At 47.2% G+C, this 19,111-nt stretch overlaps 1 protein-coding gene and 1 long non-coding RNA gene across 9 annotated transcripts in view; both read left to right on the top strand.

The window, feature by feature from the left end:
• phf14 (PHD finger protein 14) overlaps positions 1 to 19,111 on the top strand; it is a 163,271-nt gene that overhangs the window by 103,138 nt on the left and 41,022 nt on the right. For all 8 annotated transcript variants that reach the window (XR_005100216.1, XM_037270210.1, XM_037270207.1 and 5 more), the window contains exon 12: positions 4,630 to 4,736. Coding sequence is in view for 7 of the 8 variants with exons in the window: in XM_037270210.1 (XP_037126105.1) it covers positions 4,630 to 4,736 (107 nt within the window). In the remaining variant the exon portion in view is untranslated. The remainder of the gene's footprint in view (positions 1 to 4,629; positions 4,737 to 19,111) is intronic.
• On the top strand, positions 5,843 to 18,407 carry LOC119133982. The gene is made up of 3 exons (XR_005100238.1): positions 5,843 to 5,852; positions 7,087 to 7,089; positions 18,275 to 18,407. It is a non-coding gene; the product is annotated as an uncharacterized LOC119133982 (long non-coding RNA).

The raw sequence follows: 19,111 nt of genomic DNA, 5'->3' as shown, positions 1-19,111 counted from the left end.
GCAACAGGGGTGGTGTAGGATTTGTGTTGGTCAATGGTGATGTAGTGAAATCTGTCAGACAGGTAGGATTTGAACCAGGAGAGGGCGGTGTTGGTGATGCCAATGGATTCTAGGCGGTTGAGAAGAATGGAATGGTTTACTGTGTCAAAGGCAGCACTGAGGGCAAGGAGGAGACGGATAGTGAGAGAACCAGAGTCAGAGGAAAGCAGGAGATCGTTAGTGACTTTGAGTAGAGCCGTTTCAGTGCTGTGGTGTGTACGGAAACCAGATTGGAATGGTTCATACAGGTTATTTGAAAGGAAGTGGGTCTTGAGTTGAGATGTGACGGCTCTTTCCAGTAGTTTTGATAGAAATGTGAGATTAGAGATGGGTCTGTAGTTGTTGGGGTCCTCAGGGTCAAGGCCGGGTTTTTTGAGGAGAGGAGTGATGGCTACAAGCTTAAGAGGTGAGGGGACTGTGCCAGAGGTGAGGGAGGAATTGATGATGGATGTCTATGTTGAGTGGGGCAATGGGGGTGAGGCAGTCTTTAACTAGTTGGGATGGCATGGGGTCCAGGGGGGAGTTAGAGGATTTCATGGTGGAGAGTATTTGGGAGACGTCAGCAGAAGTTATGAGGGAAAAAGCTGATAGCCGGGGAATGGATGATGAAAAGAATGTGGGTTCAGGTTGTGGGGTACTAGAGAGAGAGGATGCAAGCTGGTGGTAGATGTTTTCTATTTTAGAGTTGAAAAATGACAAAAGAGTGTCGCATTTCTCTGGGTTGAATGAGGATGAAGTGTTGTCGTGGGGTTTGAGGAGTTTGTTTATGGTCGAAAACAGGTGAACGTGGGTTTGAAGAACCAGAGTGGATGATACCAGAATAATAAAATGAGCGGGCTTTGTTAAGGGCTGATTTATAGTCATGCATATGGTCTTTGTAAGCAAGGACATGGACTGTGAGACCGGTTTTCTTGCATAATCGTTCTAGCTGTCGGAGTTGTTTCTTAAGTTTATGGAGTTCCGGGTTGAACCAGGGTGCGGAATGAGTAAAAGTGACTGTTTTGGTTTTCAGAGGAGCCACTGTGTTGAAGGAGGTAGACATAATGTTGTTGTAAGTGTTGACAAGGTCCGTGGGCGTTGGGTTTTCCGGGGGGGTGAGGGCGGAAAGGGTTTTTGATATGCAGGTGGAGATAGTGTCTGAGCAGATGGACTTAAGGTTGCGAAAGATGATTGTGCAGTTTTGTTTTGGTTCGGGGGTGGGGGTGTCAATGTCAAATAAGATGGCTAAGTGGTCAGATATGGTGAGGTTGAAGCTAGAAATGTTGTGGATGTGGAGGCCAGTGCTGCAGACCAGGTCTAGGGTGTGTCCATGCTTGTGGGTAGGGAAGGTAATGTTGAGTGAAGCCGGAGCAGTTGAGGAAATCCAGGAAGTCCATAGAATGTTTAGAGTCAGGGGAATCAATGTGCAGGTTAAAATCACCAAGAAGCAGGAGGGATGATGAAACAGAGAAAAGTGCAGTGATGAATTCTGAGAGGTCAGATAGGAAAGATGGGTTTGTTTTGGGGGGGCGATAAATAATAACAGTAATGAGGGGTTTAGGTCCTGGAAGTTTAAAAGCCAGATGTTCGAATGATGGGGCAGAGGGGAGGGACAGAGCGCGGGGTTTGAGGTTTTGATTAAAAATAGCAGCGATGCCACCCCCTCTGCCCTTAGTGTGTGGGCTGTCCAAGTAGGAGTATCCTGAAGGGGTGGTTTGTTTAGTGAGAAATAGTCCAGGGGTTTTTGCCATGTTTCATTTAGGCAGAGCAGATTAAGTTTGTTGTCTATGATGAATTCATTGAGGATAAGGCTTTTATTGTTGAGGGAACGTGTGTCGAAGAGGGCAATTTTCAGGGGCTTTTGTTTTAAAGCCATTGGGGAGGTGGTTGGGATTGTCAGGAGGTTGAAAAGGTTCGCAGAGGACGAGTTCTGATGACGTGGGTTGATGTGATGACGTAAGTAGGAAGTGTGGAAGCCGTTGTGTGAGCTGCGGTCAGTCCAAATTGTTGGAATACAGTTTTTGGTATTTGAAGTGTAAATTAATTTTCAGCGAGATCCGCGGTGGATGTAGGGGGATCGGCGTAGAAGGGCAAAGTCTCGGAGTGTGGTGACCAATTCCCCGGAAGAGGAAGCGCGGGAACGAGTCGGCGAAGCTCGGCGGACGTGTAATGGAGTACCATGACGGACGTGGAGAAGTGGCGGATCCTGGAGATGAGTGGAGGCGTTAGCCGCAGCCGAAAGCCAGATGGTGAGAAGCGCGAGCGGCAACGGCGTCATCCTCAACGGCGGCGCGCCGGGCACAGCCCTGGGGGCAGGAAGCCGCGGCAGCGCCGGCCGGCGATGCAGGGCCGCCAAGGAGCCCATCACGTCCAGGTAGCGTCGACAGCTCTCACGCCAAGCCTCACGGCAAAAGCAAGTCCAGCCAGCAGACAGCAGACACAGATCACGCCGAGGTTTTTGAAACTGTAACCTTGGTATTTCAGCCGGTAATCCAGCTTGAGATCGAGGTAGAAATCAGTCAAAGTCGGAGCAGCGAGAAGCGGTAGCCAGGTGCGCCCACGTCCTCACGCATGCTCAATTGCATTTGATGAATTGCAAAGATCGATGACCTCCAATAAATAATGGTATTAAAAATAGTAATAAACACACTTGACAATCGTAATCCTACTGTCAATTGTTCTTCTTCTGCGCTTTCCTACCCTCTTCTCGATGTTTAATACGTCAAGCCTCCCGAAGACGCCGCGATTGGTCTAGCGACGACACGCCACTTGTGTCTGTTACTTCAAAGTAAATGCTCCACTGGAAACACTGAAAACGTGTACAAGACCTTTTTCATCTTCGTTTCTGACAGCTTGGGCGAGTGGGTGTGTCAAGCAGTGTTGAATGTATTGCTGTAGTAGAGAGTGGAGCAATGTGGGCGTTACAAAAGTCTACGAAGCCGCCGTCACAAATATTTTCAGAATTGAGTGAAAAGAGACGAGTGAATTAAAAATGCTTAAGTGTTACTCATGTAACGAATCTGAACAAATAAACATTTCAAGCAGTGTTAAATGCATTGCTGTAGTAAAAAGTGGAGCAATGTGGGCGTCAACAAAGTCTACGAAGCCGCCGTCACAAATCTTTTCAACGCAGTGAAAAGAGACGAGTGAATCAAAAATGCTTAAGTGTTACCCATGCAACGAATCTGAACAAATAAACATTTCTAAGATACTGCTGGCTAAATGGCATTTTTATAAATGTCGATACATTAACCAGAAACCCAATTTATATGTGCAAGTATTGGTCAATCCACAAATTCCAAAGCACGCAAAACCTTGTATTTGAGTGTTTTATTTTTTAGGCTCTGTTTGACACCTACTGGCAGTTGTGTTTACATGTTTTAAGTTTCTAAATAAGTAATTTGAAGGCCAGTTTTAAGGCTGCATTCGCATGTCACGTGACGTCGAGTCGGAAATGACGTCATGTAAATCGGCCGAAAAAATGGCCTTTGAGGACGCGGCCTGTGAATTTGGTCACGGGGCTTGTGTCTCTTGATTGGTTAGCCTGGTCTGGGGCATAGCCATCCTGATGGGATGCTGATTATGAGATACAGCAATCCCTCGTTTATCGCGGATAATTGGTTCCAAAAACCACCCGCGATAAGTGAAATCCGCGAAGTACGGTCACCCTCTCATCTGTTTTTTTATTTTTTTTATCTGTACATTTTTTGTGTCAATAAATATATATGAAACCATTTAAATCCATATTTTATTATTAGAACATTAAATAATAGTTTCAAACATGTAAATATTAATAGTATAAATAACATACTGAATATTTTGTATAAATATTGAAAATATAAATATTATACATGTGTGCGTGTAACATGTTAACAAGAAGTACTGGGCAGGCTAACGAGTTAGCGGAAAAATTGCCAATTCGCGATCGTGCTAACACACGAAAACGGACCTCTAAACGAATATAAACGAACATCTGGAGCAATACTTCATTGTCCTAAGGGTTAGACAGGTGATCGTTCATTTCTCTCGTTAGGAGACCAACTTACATCGTCAATGACTCTTGTACCACTGTAACCGACATATGGACACGAATGTAAAACAGGAAGTGGTATCGCCTGAAAACGGCCTTCAAAATAAATCACACTACCTCAAATCAAAGCACGGCTGAATAACATAAATAACATGGAGAATTAGTAACACATACTGTAAATATGTTTTTAGAACAACTTTTATTAAATAATTTTTTTTAATGTGGAAAAAATATCCGCGATGTAGTGAAACCCCGATAAACGAACCGCGATGTAGCGAGGGATTACTGTACATAAAAATCTTTCCTGTTTTTATCTAAAAATATCCAGTTTTTTTTTTTTGTGTTAAATATCCATATAAAAAATTTGCGTATTATGCTGCATTGGAGTGAAATGAATTCCTAGCTAGAAACAATATTTTCTTAAACGATGCATAGCACACACTATTGATAAGGTTGTATTAGCACTCTAACACATTTTGTCCACACTGCATGGATATTTTCAAGTGCAGGACTGTGGCTCAACAGTGGAACATGACTACTTTTGGATGTGTGTAACAGTGCGTCGTTTTCCCTTTCCTCAGAAACTAAACACTCCAGCTGTTCTAAAAGCCCCCAAAGAGAGGAAGTCTAGCAAAAAAGAGGGGGGAACTCAAGGGAAACCATCAAGCCTACCAGCAATTCTTTACAGGTGAGAAATCACACTGAAATCGCCTAATTTATAAATACCAAGTACCCGCGACAAAAACAACAGGACATCTTGCTATTTCTCCATCTTTGTATAACAATTTTTAATATGGTGTGAAAGTTAATGATGGTGTATTTACATGCATTTTGTTAATATTTATCTGGCTACTCTGGTTTTCTCCCACAAAACAAGCATGGTAGGTTAATTGGACACTCTAAATTGTGCTTAGGTTTGATTGGTTGTGAGTGTGAATGCTTGTTTCTGCCCTGCAGAATAGGCAAATAGTTCATGGTGTACCCCGCCTACTGACCAAATATTTTTTTTCACAAAATCAGGCATATGTCACATGGAGATTTATTTCAACTTATCAAAAATAGCTCATTTGGTGAAAAATTGTGGTTTTGAGATTTCTCCAAAAAGAATGTTCTTAAGGTCACTACTTCTATTTCTCAACAGCTCAAAGGTTAATATTTTTGTCAAAATTTGTGAAAAGATGTGATTAGTACACAAAGCGCCTCGTAACTAAGGACTGTACTGCTTGGTTACAGCTGAAAGCTAGCACATCACAGAAGCCTTAATAACCTGAATTTTCTTGTCTTATTCAGGAAAAAAATTCAAAGCAACCATTGAAGAAACATTATGTAATACCAGCACAAAATAGAACAGCAGACAGACGAGACAAAATGCATCGTGTAACAAAGCAAACGAGTGCGTGTTCTAAGCTGACAGTATGCTAGCATCCATGAGCACAGAGGCACCTTCCAACAGTGAACTGTTGGCATTCAATGGATTTTTTTTTTTTATTGAAAAATAAAACTGGGCAAATATTTCAATATAAATATATATTGGCATAGACACCAGGTCAATATCAATAGAAATTGCACTTAATACTGATTGGGCGCCACACTGGTTAGCAGGTCCGCCTCACAGTTCAGAGGTTGCGGGTTCGATAACACCTCTGGCCCTCCCTGTGTGGAGTTTGCATGTTCTCCCCTTGCGTGGGTTTTCCACGAGAACCCCGGTTTACTCGCATTTCCAGGGATGAGAATTTTCCACGGATCCGCGGATTTCCGTGTTTTTTTCTGTCGAAAGTATCATTTTTGTGAATCGTGTAAATCCGTTGAGAAAATTATTTCTTTTATATATAGGCGGGGGGGAGCGGCCGGCCAGCTGGCCGGGCAACATTAGCCTCGGCGACTCGCGAGCATTCACACGCCTGCCACGACGCCATCTTTAGGCACATCTCAAAACAAAATTAGTTAAACTGTCTGTAAACCTAACTCACTGGCAGCAGTGATGCGACAACATCCGCCTTATTTTTGGCAACATTTTGGCGCTACTTTTGTCACATCATTTCCACTTGTTAACTTAACTTACGCGGAGAACTGTTTTTACACCGCCACTATGTGAATTTCCGATTGGGTTTTCATCACTTGTAGACGAGTTATTTAGTCGAACGGGATCAAGAACTGCTTCAGATGGGCATGGATCGAGAGCAGCGTCATCGTACAACTCGGAAAAAAGTCAGTAACCACGTGCCTGACGGAACATACCCGTAAAGTAGATTTCCCGGGGAAGGCTTTGTTAGAGTGGTGCTCACTCGAATTTATTTTGCAAGAACCACACGGGAGACAGTATGCCCTTTTAAGCACTTGCAAGCGGCGAGTCATTTGCCGCTGTGCATACAGCGATCATCGAATGAGGCCTGACTTTGGATTCTTGCAAGAGAGTTTTTATTGAGAGAAAGCAGGGTGAGAGTGGAAAGGATGGGGTTGAAACCCCTGGCCTCTGGTCAAAGCATAGCAGGGGGTCTTTTACAACGTTGGGGGAAACAGAACAACTTAGATTGCTTCCTCTGCAGCTGGTCAATCAGTTCAAAGGATCTTAGCACTTTGTTCTACTACTTTGTCAAGACAGGACATCCATCCATCCATCCATCTTCTTCCGCTTATCCGGGGTCGGGTCGCGGGGGCAGCAGCATCAGGAGGGACTCCCAGACTTCCCTCTCCCCAGCCACTTCATCTAGCTAGTCCCGGGGGATCCCAAGGCGTTCCCAGGCCAGCTGAGAGACATAGTCTCTCCAGCGCGTCCTGGGTCGTCCCCGGGGTCTCCTACCGGTGGGACATGCCCGGAACACCTCCCCAGGGAGGCGTCCAGGAGGCATCCTGATGAGATGCCCGAGCCACCTCATCTGGCTCCTCTCAACGTGGAGGAGCAGCGACTCTACTCCGAGTCTCTCCCGGATGACCGAACTTCTCACCCTATCTCTAAGGGAGAGCCCGGACATCCTGCGGAGAAAACTCATTTCGGCCGCTTGTATCCGGGATCTCGTTCTTTCGGTCACGACCCATAGCTCGTGACCATAGGTGAGGGTAGGAGCGTAAATCGACCGGTAAATTGATAGCTTCGCCTTTTGGCTCAGCTCTCTCTTCACCACGACGGACCGGTACAGAGTCCGCATTACTGCCGACGCTGCACCGATCCGCCTGTCGATCTCGCGCTCCATCCTCCCCTCACTCGTGAACAAGACCCCAAGATACTTAAACTCCTCCACTTGGGGCAGGATCTCATCCCCGATCCGGAGAGGGCATTCCACCCTTTTCCGATCGAGGACCATGGACTCGGATTTGGAGGTGCTGACCCTCATCCCGACCGCTTCACACTCGGCTGCGAACCGCTCCAGTGAGAGCTGGAGATCACGGCCTGAAGAAGCCAACAGCACCACGTCGTCTGCAAAAAGCAGAGACGCGATGCTGAGGTCCCCAAACCGGACACCCTCAACGCTTCGGCTGCGCCTAGAAATTCTGTCCATAAAAATTATGAACAGAATCGGTGACAAAGGGCAGCCTTGGCGGAGTCCAACCCTCACTGGGAACGAATCCGACTTACTGCCGGAAATGCGGACCAAACTCTGGCATCGGTGATACAGGGACCGAACCGCCCTTATCAGTTGGCTCGGTACCCCGTACTCCCGAAGCACCCACCACAGAACCTCTCGAGGGACACGGTCGAACGCCTTCTCCAAGTCCACAAAACACATGTGGACTGGTTGGGCGAACTCCCATGCACCCTCGAGGATCCTGCTGAGGGTGAAGAGCTGGTCCACTGTTCCACGGCCAGGACGAAAGCCACACTGTTCCTCCTGAATCCGAGGTTCGACCTCCCGACGGACCCTCCTCTCCAGCACCCCTGAATAGACCTTACCAGGGAGGCTGAGGAGTGTAATTCCCCTGTAATTGGAACACACCCTCCGGTCCCCCTTCTTAAAGAGGGGAACCACCACCCCAGTCTGCCAATCCAGAGGCACTGTCCCCGATGTCCACGCGATGTTGTAGAGACGTGTCAGCCATGACAGCCCCACAACATCCAGAGCCCTTAAGAAATCCGGGCGGATCTCTTCCACCCCCGGGGCCTTGCCACCGAGGAGTTTTTTAACTACCTCAGTGACTTCGACCCCAGAGATTGGAGAGTCCGCCTCAGAGTCCCCAGGCCCTGCTTCCACAATGGAAGGCGTGTCGGTGGAATTGAGGAGGTCTTCGAAGTATTCCCCCCACCGACACACGACATCCCGAGTCGAGGTCAGCAGCACGCCATCTCCACTGTAAACAGTGTTGACGTTGCACTGCTTCCCCCTCCTGAGACGCCGGATGGTGGACCAGAATTTCCTCGAAGCCGTCCGGAAGTCATTCTCCATGGCCTCGCCAAACTCCTCCCACGTCCGGGTTTTTGCCTCAGCAACCGCCAAAGCCGCGTTCCGCTTGGCCATCCGGTACCTGTCAGCTGCCTCCGGAGTCCCGCAGGCCAAAACAGCCCGATAGGACTCCTTCTTCAGCTTGACGGCATCCCTTACCGCCGGTGTCCACCAGCGGGTTCGGGGATTGCCGCCACGACAGGCACCAATGACCTTACGGCCACAGCTCCGGTCGGCCGCCTCAACAATGGAGGCGCGAACAAGGTCCACTCGGACTCAATGTCCCCCGCCTCCCCCAGGACGTGGGAAAAGCTCTGCCGGAGGTGGGAGTTGAAGCTCTTCCTGACAGGGGATTCCGCCAGACGTTCCCAGCAGACCCTCACAGAGCGTTTGGGTCTGCCAGGTCGGACCGGCATCTTCCCCCACCATCGGAGCCAACCCACCACCAGGTGGTGATCAGTTGACAGCTCCGCCCCTCTCTTCGCCCGAGTGTCCAAAACATGCGGCCGCAAATCCGATGACACGACTACAAAGTCGATCATCGAACTGCGGCCTAGGGTGTCCTGGTGCCAAGTGCACACATGGACACCCTTATGTTTGAACATGGTGTTCATTATAGAAAATCCGTGTCGAGCACAGAAGTCCAATAATAGAACACCGCTCGGGTTCAGATCGGGGGGGCCGTTCCTCCCAATCACGCCCTTCCAGGTCTCACTGTCATTGCCCACGTGAGCATTGAAGTCACCCAGTAGAACGATGGAGTCCCCAGAAGGAGCGCTCTCCAGCACTTCCTCCAGGGACCCCAAGAAGGGTGGGTACTCTGAGCTGCCGTTTGGTGCATAGACACAAATAACAGTCAGGACCCGTCCCCCCACCCGAAGGCGGAGGGAGGCTACCCTCTCGTTCACCGGGGTGAACCCCAATGTGCAGGCGCCCAGCCGGGGGGCAATAAGTATACCCACACCTGCTCGACGCCTCTCACCGTGGGCAACTCCAGAGTGGAAGAGAGTCCAGCCCCTCTCGAGAGGGCTTGAACCGGAACCCAAACTGTGCGTGGAGGCAAGTCCGACTATATCTAGTCGGAACTTTTCTGCCTCGCACACCAGCTCGGGCTCCTTTCCAGCCAGAGAGGTGACATTCCATGTCCCAAGAGCCAGCTTCTGCAGCCGGGGATCAGACCGCCAAGGTCCCTGCCTTTGGCCGCCGCCCAGCTTGCACTGCACCCGACCCCTTTGGCCCCTCCCACAGGTGGTGAGCCCATGGGAAGGGGACCCACATTTCCTTTTCGGGCTGTGCCACCAGACGCTCGCCTTCGAGCCCCGCCTCCAGGCCTGGCTCCAGAGGGGGGCCCCGGTGACCCGCGTCCGGGCGAGGGAAATCTGTGTCCATATATCTTTTTCATCATAAGGGGCTTTTTGAGCCGTGCTTTGTCTGGCCCCTCACCAGACAGGACAAGTTTGGTTAATTATTACAGGTTACATTCCAACATAAGCATAGGATGAAACTAATCTATCAACCCTAACATATCCTTCCTGTTTATCATATGATTGTCACCCCGATTAACAAATATAATGACGATGGAAAAATAAAAACACAGAAACATCATTGTATTCATCACTTGCTAGGCATTTTCGATGGTAAATCATCAAGTTACCGTGAAAAATGTTCAGCTGATCAGCATTATCGCAATCTTCTGCTCGCAGCGCATTAAAATCATCACATTCAACATGCCCGAGATGTTGTATTCGCACTTCAGCTACGGTAGAAGACACAGATCTTGATACAGCTGACTTCAAACACGAGATAACACAGGTCGTAAATGAGCACAACAACAATCACAGGAGACACAAGTTTCAACAGCAGTTGCCTTCAGGCCCTGGAGAATAGCCATGAAAAGAAATCCCATCGATGTGGGACTTTGTCTTTTGACATGGCCTGCTGTAAGTTCTTCAGTGAGTTCACGGCGTCGTTGATGTGAGTGTCATTAACTCCTGGAATGTATGTGCAACAGGAAGTCCCAATGATGTGGCACACGCCACCTTGCTCTGCAGTCATCAAGTCCAGAATCAACCTGTTTTGCAAGACCATCAGTCTAATAACCTGAATCTCTCTGTTTTGTCCATCATTGATCTGCAGCGAGAGAGATTCAGAAAAGATTGGAAACGATAGTTCAGTCACTTCACTGGTTCTTTTATATCAAACAAATTATTTTAGGTGCATTACCTGACATGTTTCGGCGGGTACTTCCGCCTTCATCAGAGTTCAGTGTCTTGATGAAGAGACCAGAGCCACCAGAGCACTAAGAGAACAACAACGCCCCCTTTTCTTGTCTTCCGGGTTAGAGCAACGCTGGCGTCTGGATTGTTGACTGCCGCTTCTACACCGAACCGTGTCCGCTATTTGTTTGTCCCCTGTCTGTTTTGTGTTTCCCGTTTTAAGTGTGCCCGTTTTTTTCTTTTCTTTTTCTCGCCTTTTCACCTGCCCACCGCGTATCTCTGGAGCTCTGCTCGCACCTCTCTGATCCCGCTCCCTCTGACTATGAGCTACGCTAGCCAGCTAGCCAACACACCACCGGACCTTCCTACCTCCCGGCTCTGAGCCTGTAGCTGCTTGCTCTTGGCTCGGCAAACGGCTTCAACCCAACTTTCTGGCCACTTGGCCCGCGTCCTCGGGGGGAGCACCCGCTCGCTGCGAGCTCGCCGGTCGTGGCTCGGCTGTGTGCCGCCATGACACACTGGGGCGTGCCGTTTGCACGGGTACAGTCGGGATTGACCAAGACCACCACCCACTCCACCAACATCACGACTCGGTCCACTGCTGCTTCCATGCATTTCACTGCCTACCAACTTCTAGCTAACCAGCTACTAGCCATTTCTACCATTTTATCTGGATTATTCCCAGCTGCTGTCACGTCTCATCTCCTCCATGAATTATCACTTCTGCTACTCCGGGCTTCCATTCCACCAACTTCTCGTCCATTTGTCTACACTGCTGCTGATCTTCATCATCTCAACAATAATCAACGTCTCCCTGCTGCTGCTGCCTCAGCTGCCAGCAAGGCTGGGATCCTCCGCCGTCGCCGCTCCTCTCACCTTTCCACTGTCAGATCATCTCTGCATCCTCTTCTCCGCCCCTCTACCCTCGCCTCATAATTCCACAAAACGCACCATCTCCTACCGCAACATCAAGACTGTAAACCCAATCACGCTCCCTTGATTCCCGAGCCCCCTGGAAAACTTCCTCTGTTACATTCACTAACTCTGCCCCTTGGTACACCCCGGAACTTCGCTCCATGAAACAAACTGGCCGTCAACTCGAACGCCTCTACAAAAGAACCCGCCTCACCGTCCATGCCGAAACCTTCAAACAACACATCTCCTCCTATCGTGATGCTCTTCTTGCTGCCAAATCTGCTTACTTCTCATCTCTCATTAATAACACCAACCGGAACCCCCGCATACTGTTCTCCACCGTCAACAAATTGCTCCAGCCGCCGGTCACCAAGCCACCCTCCTCACCCGCCCTCTGTAACTCCTTCCTTGTCAACAAAATCGCACAAATCAACAGTGCTCTGACCGACACCATCAATAACTCCTCCTCCCCCACCTCCCCTGCTCTCCTGCCCCCCTTCCTGACCTCCCGCCCTTCCCCTCTCTCACTGCCTTCTCCCTTGTCGACTCCTCCACTATCCTAGACATCATTACCGCATCCAAGACAACCACCTGCTCTCTCGACCCTCTTCCAACGACCTTAACTAAGGCCTGCCTCCCTGTCCTCCTCCCCCACCTCACCACCCTTTTTAATCAGTCTCTATCCCTTGGCCACTTTCCCACTGTCTATAAATTTGCAGCCATCACCCCCATCCCCAAAAAGCCCACCTTGGACCCACTCAACCTCTCCAACTACCGTCCCATCTCCAACCTTTCATTCCTTTCCAAAACCCTTGAACGCATTGTCTCCGCTCAACTCCACACCCATCTCCAGTCCAACAACCTCTATGAACCCTTCCAGTCCGGATTCCGCCCACTTCACAGCACCGAAACAGCTCTAGTTAAAGTCACCAACGATCTCCTCATTTCTGCAGACTCTGGTGCCCTCAACATCCTACTACTACTTGACCTTAGCGCAGCCTTTGACACTGTGAACCATTCCATCCTCCTCCAAAGGCTGCGCCAACTAGGTGTTGAGGGCACTGCACTCGACTGGCCCACCTCCTATCTCACCAACAGAAACCAGTTCATCTCTCTCTCCGGTCACACATCCATCCTCTCCCCAGTTACACAAGGGGTCTCCCAGGCTCAGTTCTTGGCCCCCTCCTATTCATCTGTTACCTCTTTCCCCTTGGTACTGTCATCCGCAAACTCAATCTGGACTTCCACTGCTACGCTGATGACACCCAGATCTATATACGTACCACACCAACCCGTAACCCTTCCCTCACCCACTTTGAAACCTGCATCTCTACAATAAAAACATGGCTGACCCACAACTTTCTCAAACTCAACAGTGACAAAACAGAGCTCCTCCTCATAGGCACTAAATCCTCCCTTAATAAAACTGGATCCATCACACTCACCATTGACTCCTCAAACATCACTCCCTCCCCTCTGGCACGCAACCTTGGTGTTATTTTTGACCCCACACTGTCCTTCCACCCTCATGTTAGCTCAGTTGTCAAGACCTCCTACTTCCACCTCCGACGCATCGCCAAAATCCGGCACTGCCTCTCTCTCCCTGCCGCTGAATCCCTCATCCACGCCTTCATCTCATCCCGGCTTGACTACTGCAACTCCCTTCTCACTGGAATCACTGCTCACTCACTCCATAGACTTCAACTTGTCCAAAACTCTGCTGCCCGCCTCCTTACCCACACCCGGTCCCGTGAACACATCACTCCTGTTCTCCACTCTCTTCACTGGCTCCCCATTAAGGAGCGTATCATCTTCAAGATACTCCTCCTCACCTTCAAAGCCCTTCACCACCTGGCTCCCACTTACCTATCCGACCTCCTTGTCTCCTACTGCCCCAACCGTCCCCTCCGATCCTCCAATACTTCACGTCTGACAGTCCCAAAATCTAGACTCAAATCCTTCGGTGACAGAGCCTTCTCCTGCACATCACCCCGACTCTGGAACTCTCTCCCTCAGTCTGTCTGTGACTCACCCACACTCCCAAGCTCATGACCTCCCCTACCCATAACTGGTTTCCTCTTCTTAATTTTATCCGATTGTTTCTTCCCCGTCCCCCTCCCCTCATGTATGTCTTTGCCTTATTCCCTGTAAGCGTCTTTGGGTTTTTGAAAAGCGCTATACAAATTTAATGAATTATTATTATTATTATTATTTTAGGTGCATTACCTGACATGTTTCGGCGGGTACCTCCGCCTTCATCAGAGTTCAGTGTCTTGATGAAGAGTGATTCGACTCCGATCCAAGGAAAACACGCCTGAACGACTCTGTCTCCGACGGACCACACTTTGTGGCTGTCAGGGACATTCGCACCCCAGACGGGGTAATGTGGTTCAAAGGCTGCAGCAGCCCTGCGTCGACGTCCAGAAGAGTTGTGTGCTGTCGTCAACTGATGATGTTGTATCCTGTAGGTGTGGTCGGTCACCCACACTGGTGTACACACTCGTGTCCAGTTGGTGGGCAGCATCGGACGACTTTTGTGACCACAAAGCCACGAGCCATTCTGAATAAAGTAGGTCCCGTCCGATGGTGCAGCCATGTTGGTAGGAGAACCCTGACGCCTTGAAATGGCTCTCCCATCCTGGCACTCAGCAGTGATGTCCAAAGCCTCCATCCAGTTTCCTCCTGGAGAGCAGTCGTTAATGCAATCGTGGGTTTCATTTTCTTGGATGAAACACGTGTAGTCCATTTCAGGAAGCCTTTTTGTTTAGGCCACTTGTGGCATCTATTGTCCTTCAACAGTCACATTGAGATTAATCCAAAATAGTTCGATCACAGGTTCCTTTCTGTGAGTCCATAGCGGTAGGGTAGCATCACTGACTGTGACGGCACGTGTTGAAATCCAACCCCTCCCACAGAGGCCATGCATTTCGCTTCAGTGACAGTCATTGTTCTGGCCTCCAAGTGAACTTGCGTGGAGGAAGGGGGGGAGTTTGGAACACACATAGCATCCCTCCTGTGTGTGGGATCTCAGAGTGAACGTCACACACCGGTACCAAGTGTTGATTTCGTGTGGGTTTCTGGGGTCCCATGACCAGTCCTCAAAGTTCTCATCATGTGACCATCTTTTACCTCGGTCGACATTGTCAATTGGTCTATTCAAATGAGCCCATAGACCAGCCGTGGCCAACCCGCGGCTCGCGAGCCGCATGCGGCTCTTTGGCTAGTTTCATGCGGCTCTTTTACGTTCATATCAACATTTGTGTTTATTTTTCGTGCGTATTTGCTTCGCTTGAGTTCAATATGGTATTTTGGTCAAACGCGCATGCGCGTGAGGTGAAATCCCGCAAAGGAGGAGGGACAAACAGAGCGATATGTTTTGCTGGCTTTTTAATGAATGGCGACTGTGACTACGGGGGCCCATTAGGTCCAGAAAAGCTGACAAGACGCTTGCCAAAATGGCAAGGAAAAAATGCACAGCTAAACGAATATATGACGATGAACACAGGACGTTTTTAACAGAGTTAAAGTTGTTTTTTGTTGAACGCTATGGCAAGCCATTCTGCCTGATATGTCGGACGTCATTGGCGCATTTAAAAGCTTCAAATGGTCAGCGCCACTTCAGCTCACTTCATGCCAATATCGATAAGGACTTTGCAAAAGGGACTGAATTTCGCAAGCACAAGTTTGGAGTTTTCTCAAAAGCCGACAGTGCGCCTTATAGGCCAGTGCGCCTTATATATGGATCAACTGATGAATTTGTTGATCCATACTGGTTGTACACAGTGCTCTGCCAAAATGTTTCAGTACGTTTTAGTACGACTAGTAAATTACAAGGTCGCATCGCTTCCCAGCATTACGGCAACTGTAGTCAGGGGGCGTCACCGAATAGCTGTTGTACCCGCGAGGCTATTTCATGTCAAAATAGGCTGCTCTGTTAATGTTTCGAGTAAATCTACGGATCGATATGGAAGGGAAACATAGGTAAGTAGTACCAATGCGTTAGATCGAACTTTAGTCAGTTCCGATCATTTTATAGGAGATCGTTTGAGAAACGCGATTGTTTACACTTTGCTGAAGCTCATGGGAGATTGCGAGCTGAGGCTCGTGAGACTTTGCGGATGGCTAATGCTATTGCGATAGCTGCTATACGTACCAGGCTATTTCATGTCAAAATAGGCTGCTCTGTTAATGTTTCGAGTAAATCTACGGATCGATATGGAAGGGAAACATAGGTAAGTAGTACCAATGCGTTAGATCGAACTTTAGTCAGTTCCGATCATTTTATAGGAGATCGTTTGAGAAACGCGATTGTTTACACTTCGCTGAGGCTCATGGGAGATTGCGAGCTGAGGCTCGTGAGACTTTGCGGATGGCTAATGCTATTGCGATAGCTGCTATACGGACCAGGCTATTTCATGTCAAAATAGGCTGCTCTGTTAATGTTTCGAGTAAATCTACGGATCGATATGGAAGGGAAACATAGGTAAGTAGTACCAATGCGTTAGATCGAACTTTAGTCAGTTCCGATCATTTTATAGGAGATTGTTTGAGAAACGCGATTGTTTACACTTTGCTGAGGCTCATGGGAGATTGCGAGCTGAGGCTCGTGAGACTTTGCGGATGGCTAATGCTATTGCGATAGCTGCTATACGTACCAGGCTATTTCATGTCAAAATAGGCTGCTCTGTTAATGTTTCGAGTAAATCTACGGATCGATATGGAAGGGAAACATAGGTAAGTAGTACCAATGCGTTAGATCGAACTTTAGTCAGTTCTGATCATTTTATAGGAGATCGTTTGAGAAACGCGATTGTTTACACTTTGCTGAGGCTCATGGGAGATTGCGAGCTGAGGCTCGTGAGACTTTGCGGATGGCTAATGCTATTGCGATAGCTGCTATACGTACCAGGCTATTTCATGTCAGAATAGGCTGCTCTGTTAATGTTTCGAGTAAATCTACGGATCGATATGGAAGGGAAACATAGGTAAGTAGTACCAATGCGTTAGATCGAACTTTAGTCAGTTCTGATCATTTTATAGGAGATCGTTTGAGAAACGCGATTGTTTACAGAGGGCTCGTTGGTTATTGGCTAGTGGATGCATACCGCAACCCTAGTCAACCTCAGTTTGATGCAGTATAGCTTCTATTTTATGCGCCTTATAATCCGGTGCGCCTTATATATGGACAAAGTCCAAAATGGGCCGTTCATTGAAGGTGCGCCTTATAACCCGGTGCGCCTTTTAGGGCGGAAAATACGGTACTCAAAATCACTCTTTTTTTGAAAGGTTTTCTACTCATTTCCCATAGTAGTCTCCAACAACTTCAACCATTCAACCTGTATTTTCCTTTCATTCAGGCAATCATTCAAACTTGCTCATTTGCATCTCACACAGTCTCCAAAAAGGAGTCTTTCTACCCCTCCACACAACATTCATATACCATTTTCAACTCAAGGTTCCTGATAGAACAATCCACCAATCAAAAAGAAAACAAACTCAACACAAAAAACTGCTGGCAAAGTAATCTGAATTTTCTCTTTGTTCTTAAATTTAAAGACCTCAATCTCTCGGGTTTTACTCACATATAGAAGCTTGTATAATCTTATAAGACAACCAATCAATTATTCCTATTAAATCAAGCATTGCAATGTCTTGAATTCACAATTTTGCTTCATCCAATTCCTGTAAACATGTTTTCTCTGTCTTTCGAATTTGTCTTCAAGGTGAGACACTATTGAGCACTGGTGAAAACCAGTTTCTGCCCACAGATTTCTTTCTTTTTCTCTCTTTTTTTATTTTTCAAAATTGTTTCTGTTTTGCGGTGCAAATTGGATAGACCACAGTCTAGCAAATTTCTTTGCACTAAAGGTTTAGCCAATTTCATCATTTTAACACATACGATAGAAGCAATTTACATTTCTTTACCGCTTGATTTGCAAATTTTAACTTTAGTGTGCACACACAATTTGATCTCTGGTCATTTGTCATTGGGCATACAAACAGCATTGTTATACTTGTATGGACAGGAGCTCTAATAATCTAAAAAAATGTTCTAATAATCTGACAATGACATGTTTTGCTGTCATATGGGGGAGACGTCAGGTCTTTTAAATTCGGATACATGAATTGCATCAGAATGGAAGCTCCTCTTGCACCTTTGCTTGAGCCACGGCTTGAGCTGCGGCCTTGCACCTGCGCACTGGGGCCTTATTGTGTTCTGGTCTGACAAACACTTGTGACCTCATCACTTTTCATCTTTATTTGTTTTGTCTCTTGATTTTGTTCTCTTCTCTCTTGTGAAGCTTTCAACTACACTCTAGCACAAAGGACTTCTCTCTCTTTTCTTTCCTTTCTCAATCCCTTTGGCTTCCTAGCCACACTCTCCTCCAAAATTTCTACCACTTCTTCCACATTTCATCATTCAACTTTCCTTCTGCTCCATACTTATTCTTCCACTTCAACGTGTATCGCATACAATTAGAAAATCTACTCGCCATCTCCTTCAAGAGCTAGAGATTTACCGTTTTCCTTTCCCATCTTAATTTGGTATTTTAGGTTTATACATTTTTTTTCTAAATTTTTCTTTTGAGGATCCTCAATGTAGGTTTAAATTGACCTTTCAACAAATGTACAACCTATGTTATTACCTTGGATTAATGCGAGAACTGTTTTTAGTCAATTTATCCTACCAGTCACACTCTCAATCACACAACTTTCAGGCAAACAGCTTGGAAAAACGGACAAAAAAGAATCTACGCCCTTCTTCAATTAAGAAAAAGCTCTGTTTTTCTTAACCCGTAACTTCCACTGGGTCTTGGACCCAAGCTGTTTCTTGGCTCGGAAAAAACAAAGCCGTATTTCATAGGTCGGACAAACCAAAGCCGTATCTCATGGCTTGGACAAACCAAAGCCGTATCCCATGGCTTGGACAAACCCAAGCCGTATCTCATAGCTAGGACAAACCAAAGCCGTATCTCATGGCTCGGACAAACCAAAGCCGTATCTCGTGCACTTTTAACTTTAGAAATTAAAAGATTAAATGTCAGCAGTTAGTCTTGAGCCTAATGCTTCTAAACAATCCCTCAATCGAAAGTTAATGATTTAAGAGAATAAAAGTTAAAGAAAAAAGGTTTAAATAGAAAATCACCTTTATTCGAAATTAAAAGATTAAATGTCAGCAGTTAGTCTTGAGCCTAATGCTTCTAAACAATCCCTTAATCGAAAGTTAATGATTTAAGAGAATAAAAGTTAAAGAAAAAAGGTTTACCGTAATTTTCGGACTATAAATCGCGTTTTTTTTTCATAGTTTGGGTGGGGGGGCGACTTATCATAAGGAGCGACTTATATGTTTTTTTTCAAAAAATTTCAAAAAAAAAAAAGTGGAACCGCGATGTAGCAAGGGATTACTGTAATTTGAATTTCAAGTGTCAGATGTCAGCAGCGGTGTGCGCGGCGGTTGTTTACAAAAAGGACAAAGATTGATCACGGGATGACGAAGATGACGAAGGGCCCCACGGTACTACCGGCATCATTAGCGGCTTTGTTTCTAAGTGACA

Source organism: Syngnathus acus, chromosome 14, assembly GCF_901709675.1.
Source record: "Syngnathus acus chromosome 14, fSynAcu1.2, whole genome shotgun sequence".
NCBI classification, from domain to species: Eukaryota; Metazoa; Chordata; class Actinopteri; order Syngnathiformes; family Syngnathidae; genus Syngnathus; species Syngnathus acus.
The sequence above is the reverse complement of the archived record's forward strand: the minus strand, read 5'-3'. Positions and strand labels throughout refer to the sequence as shown.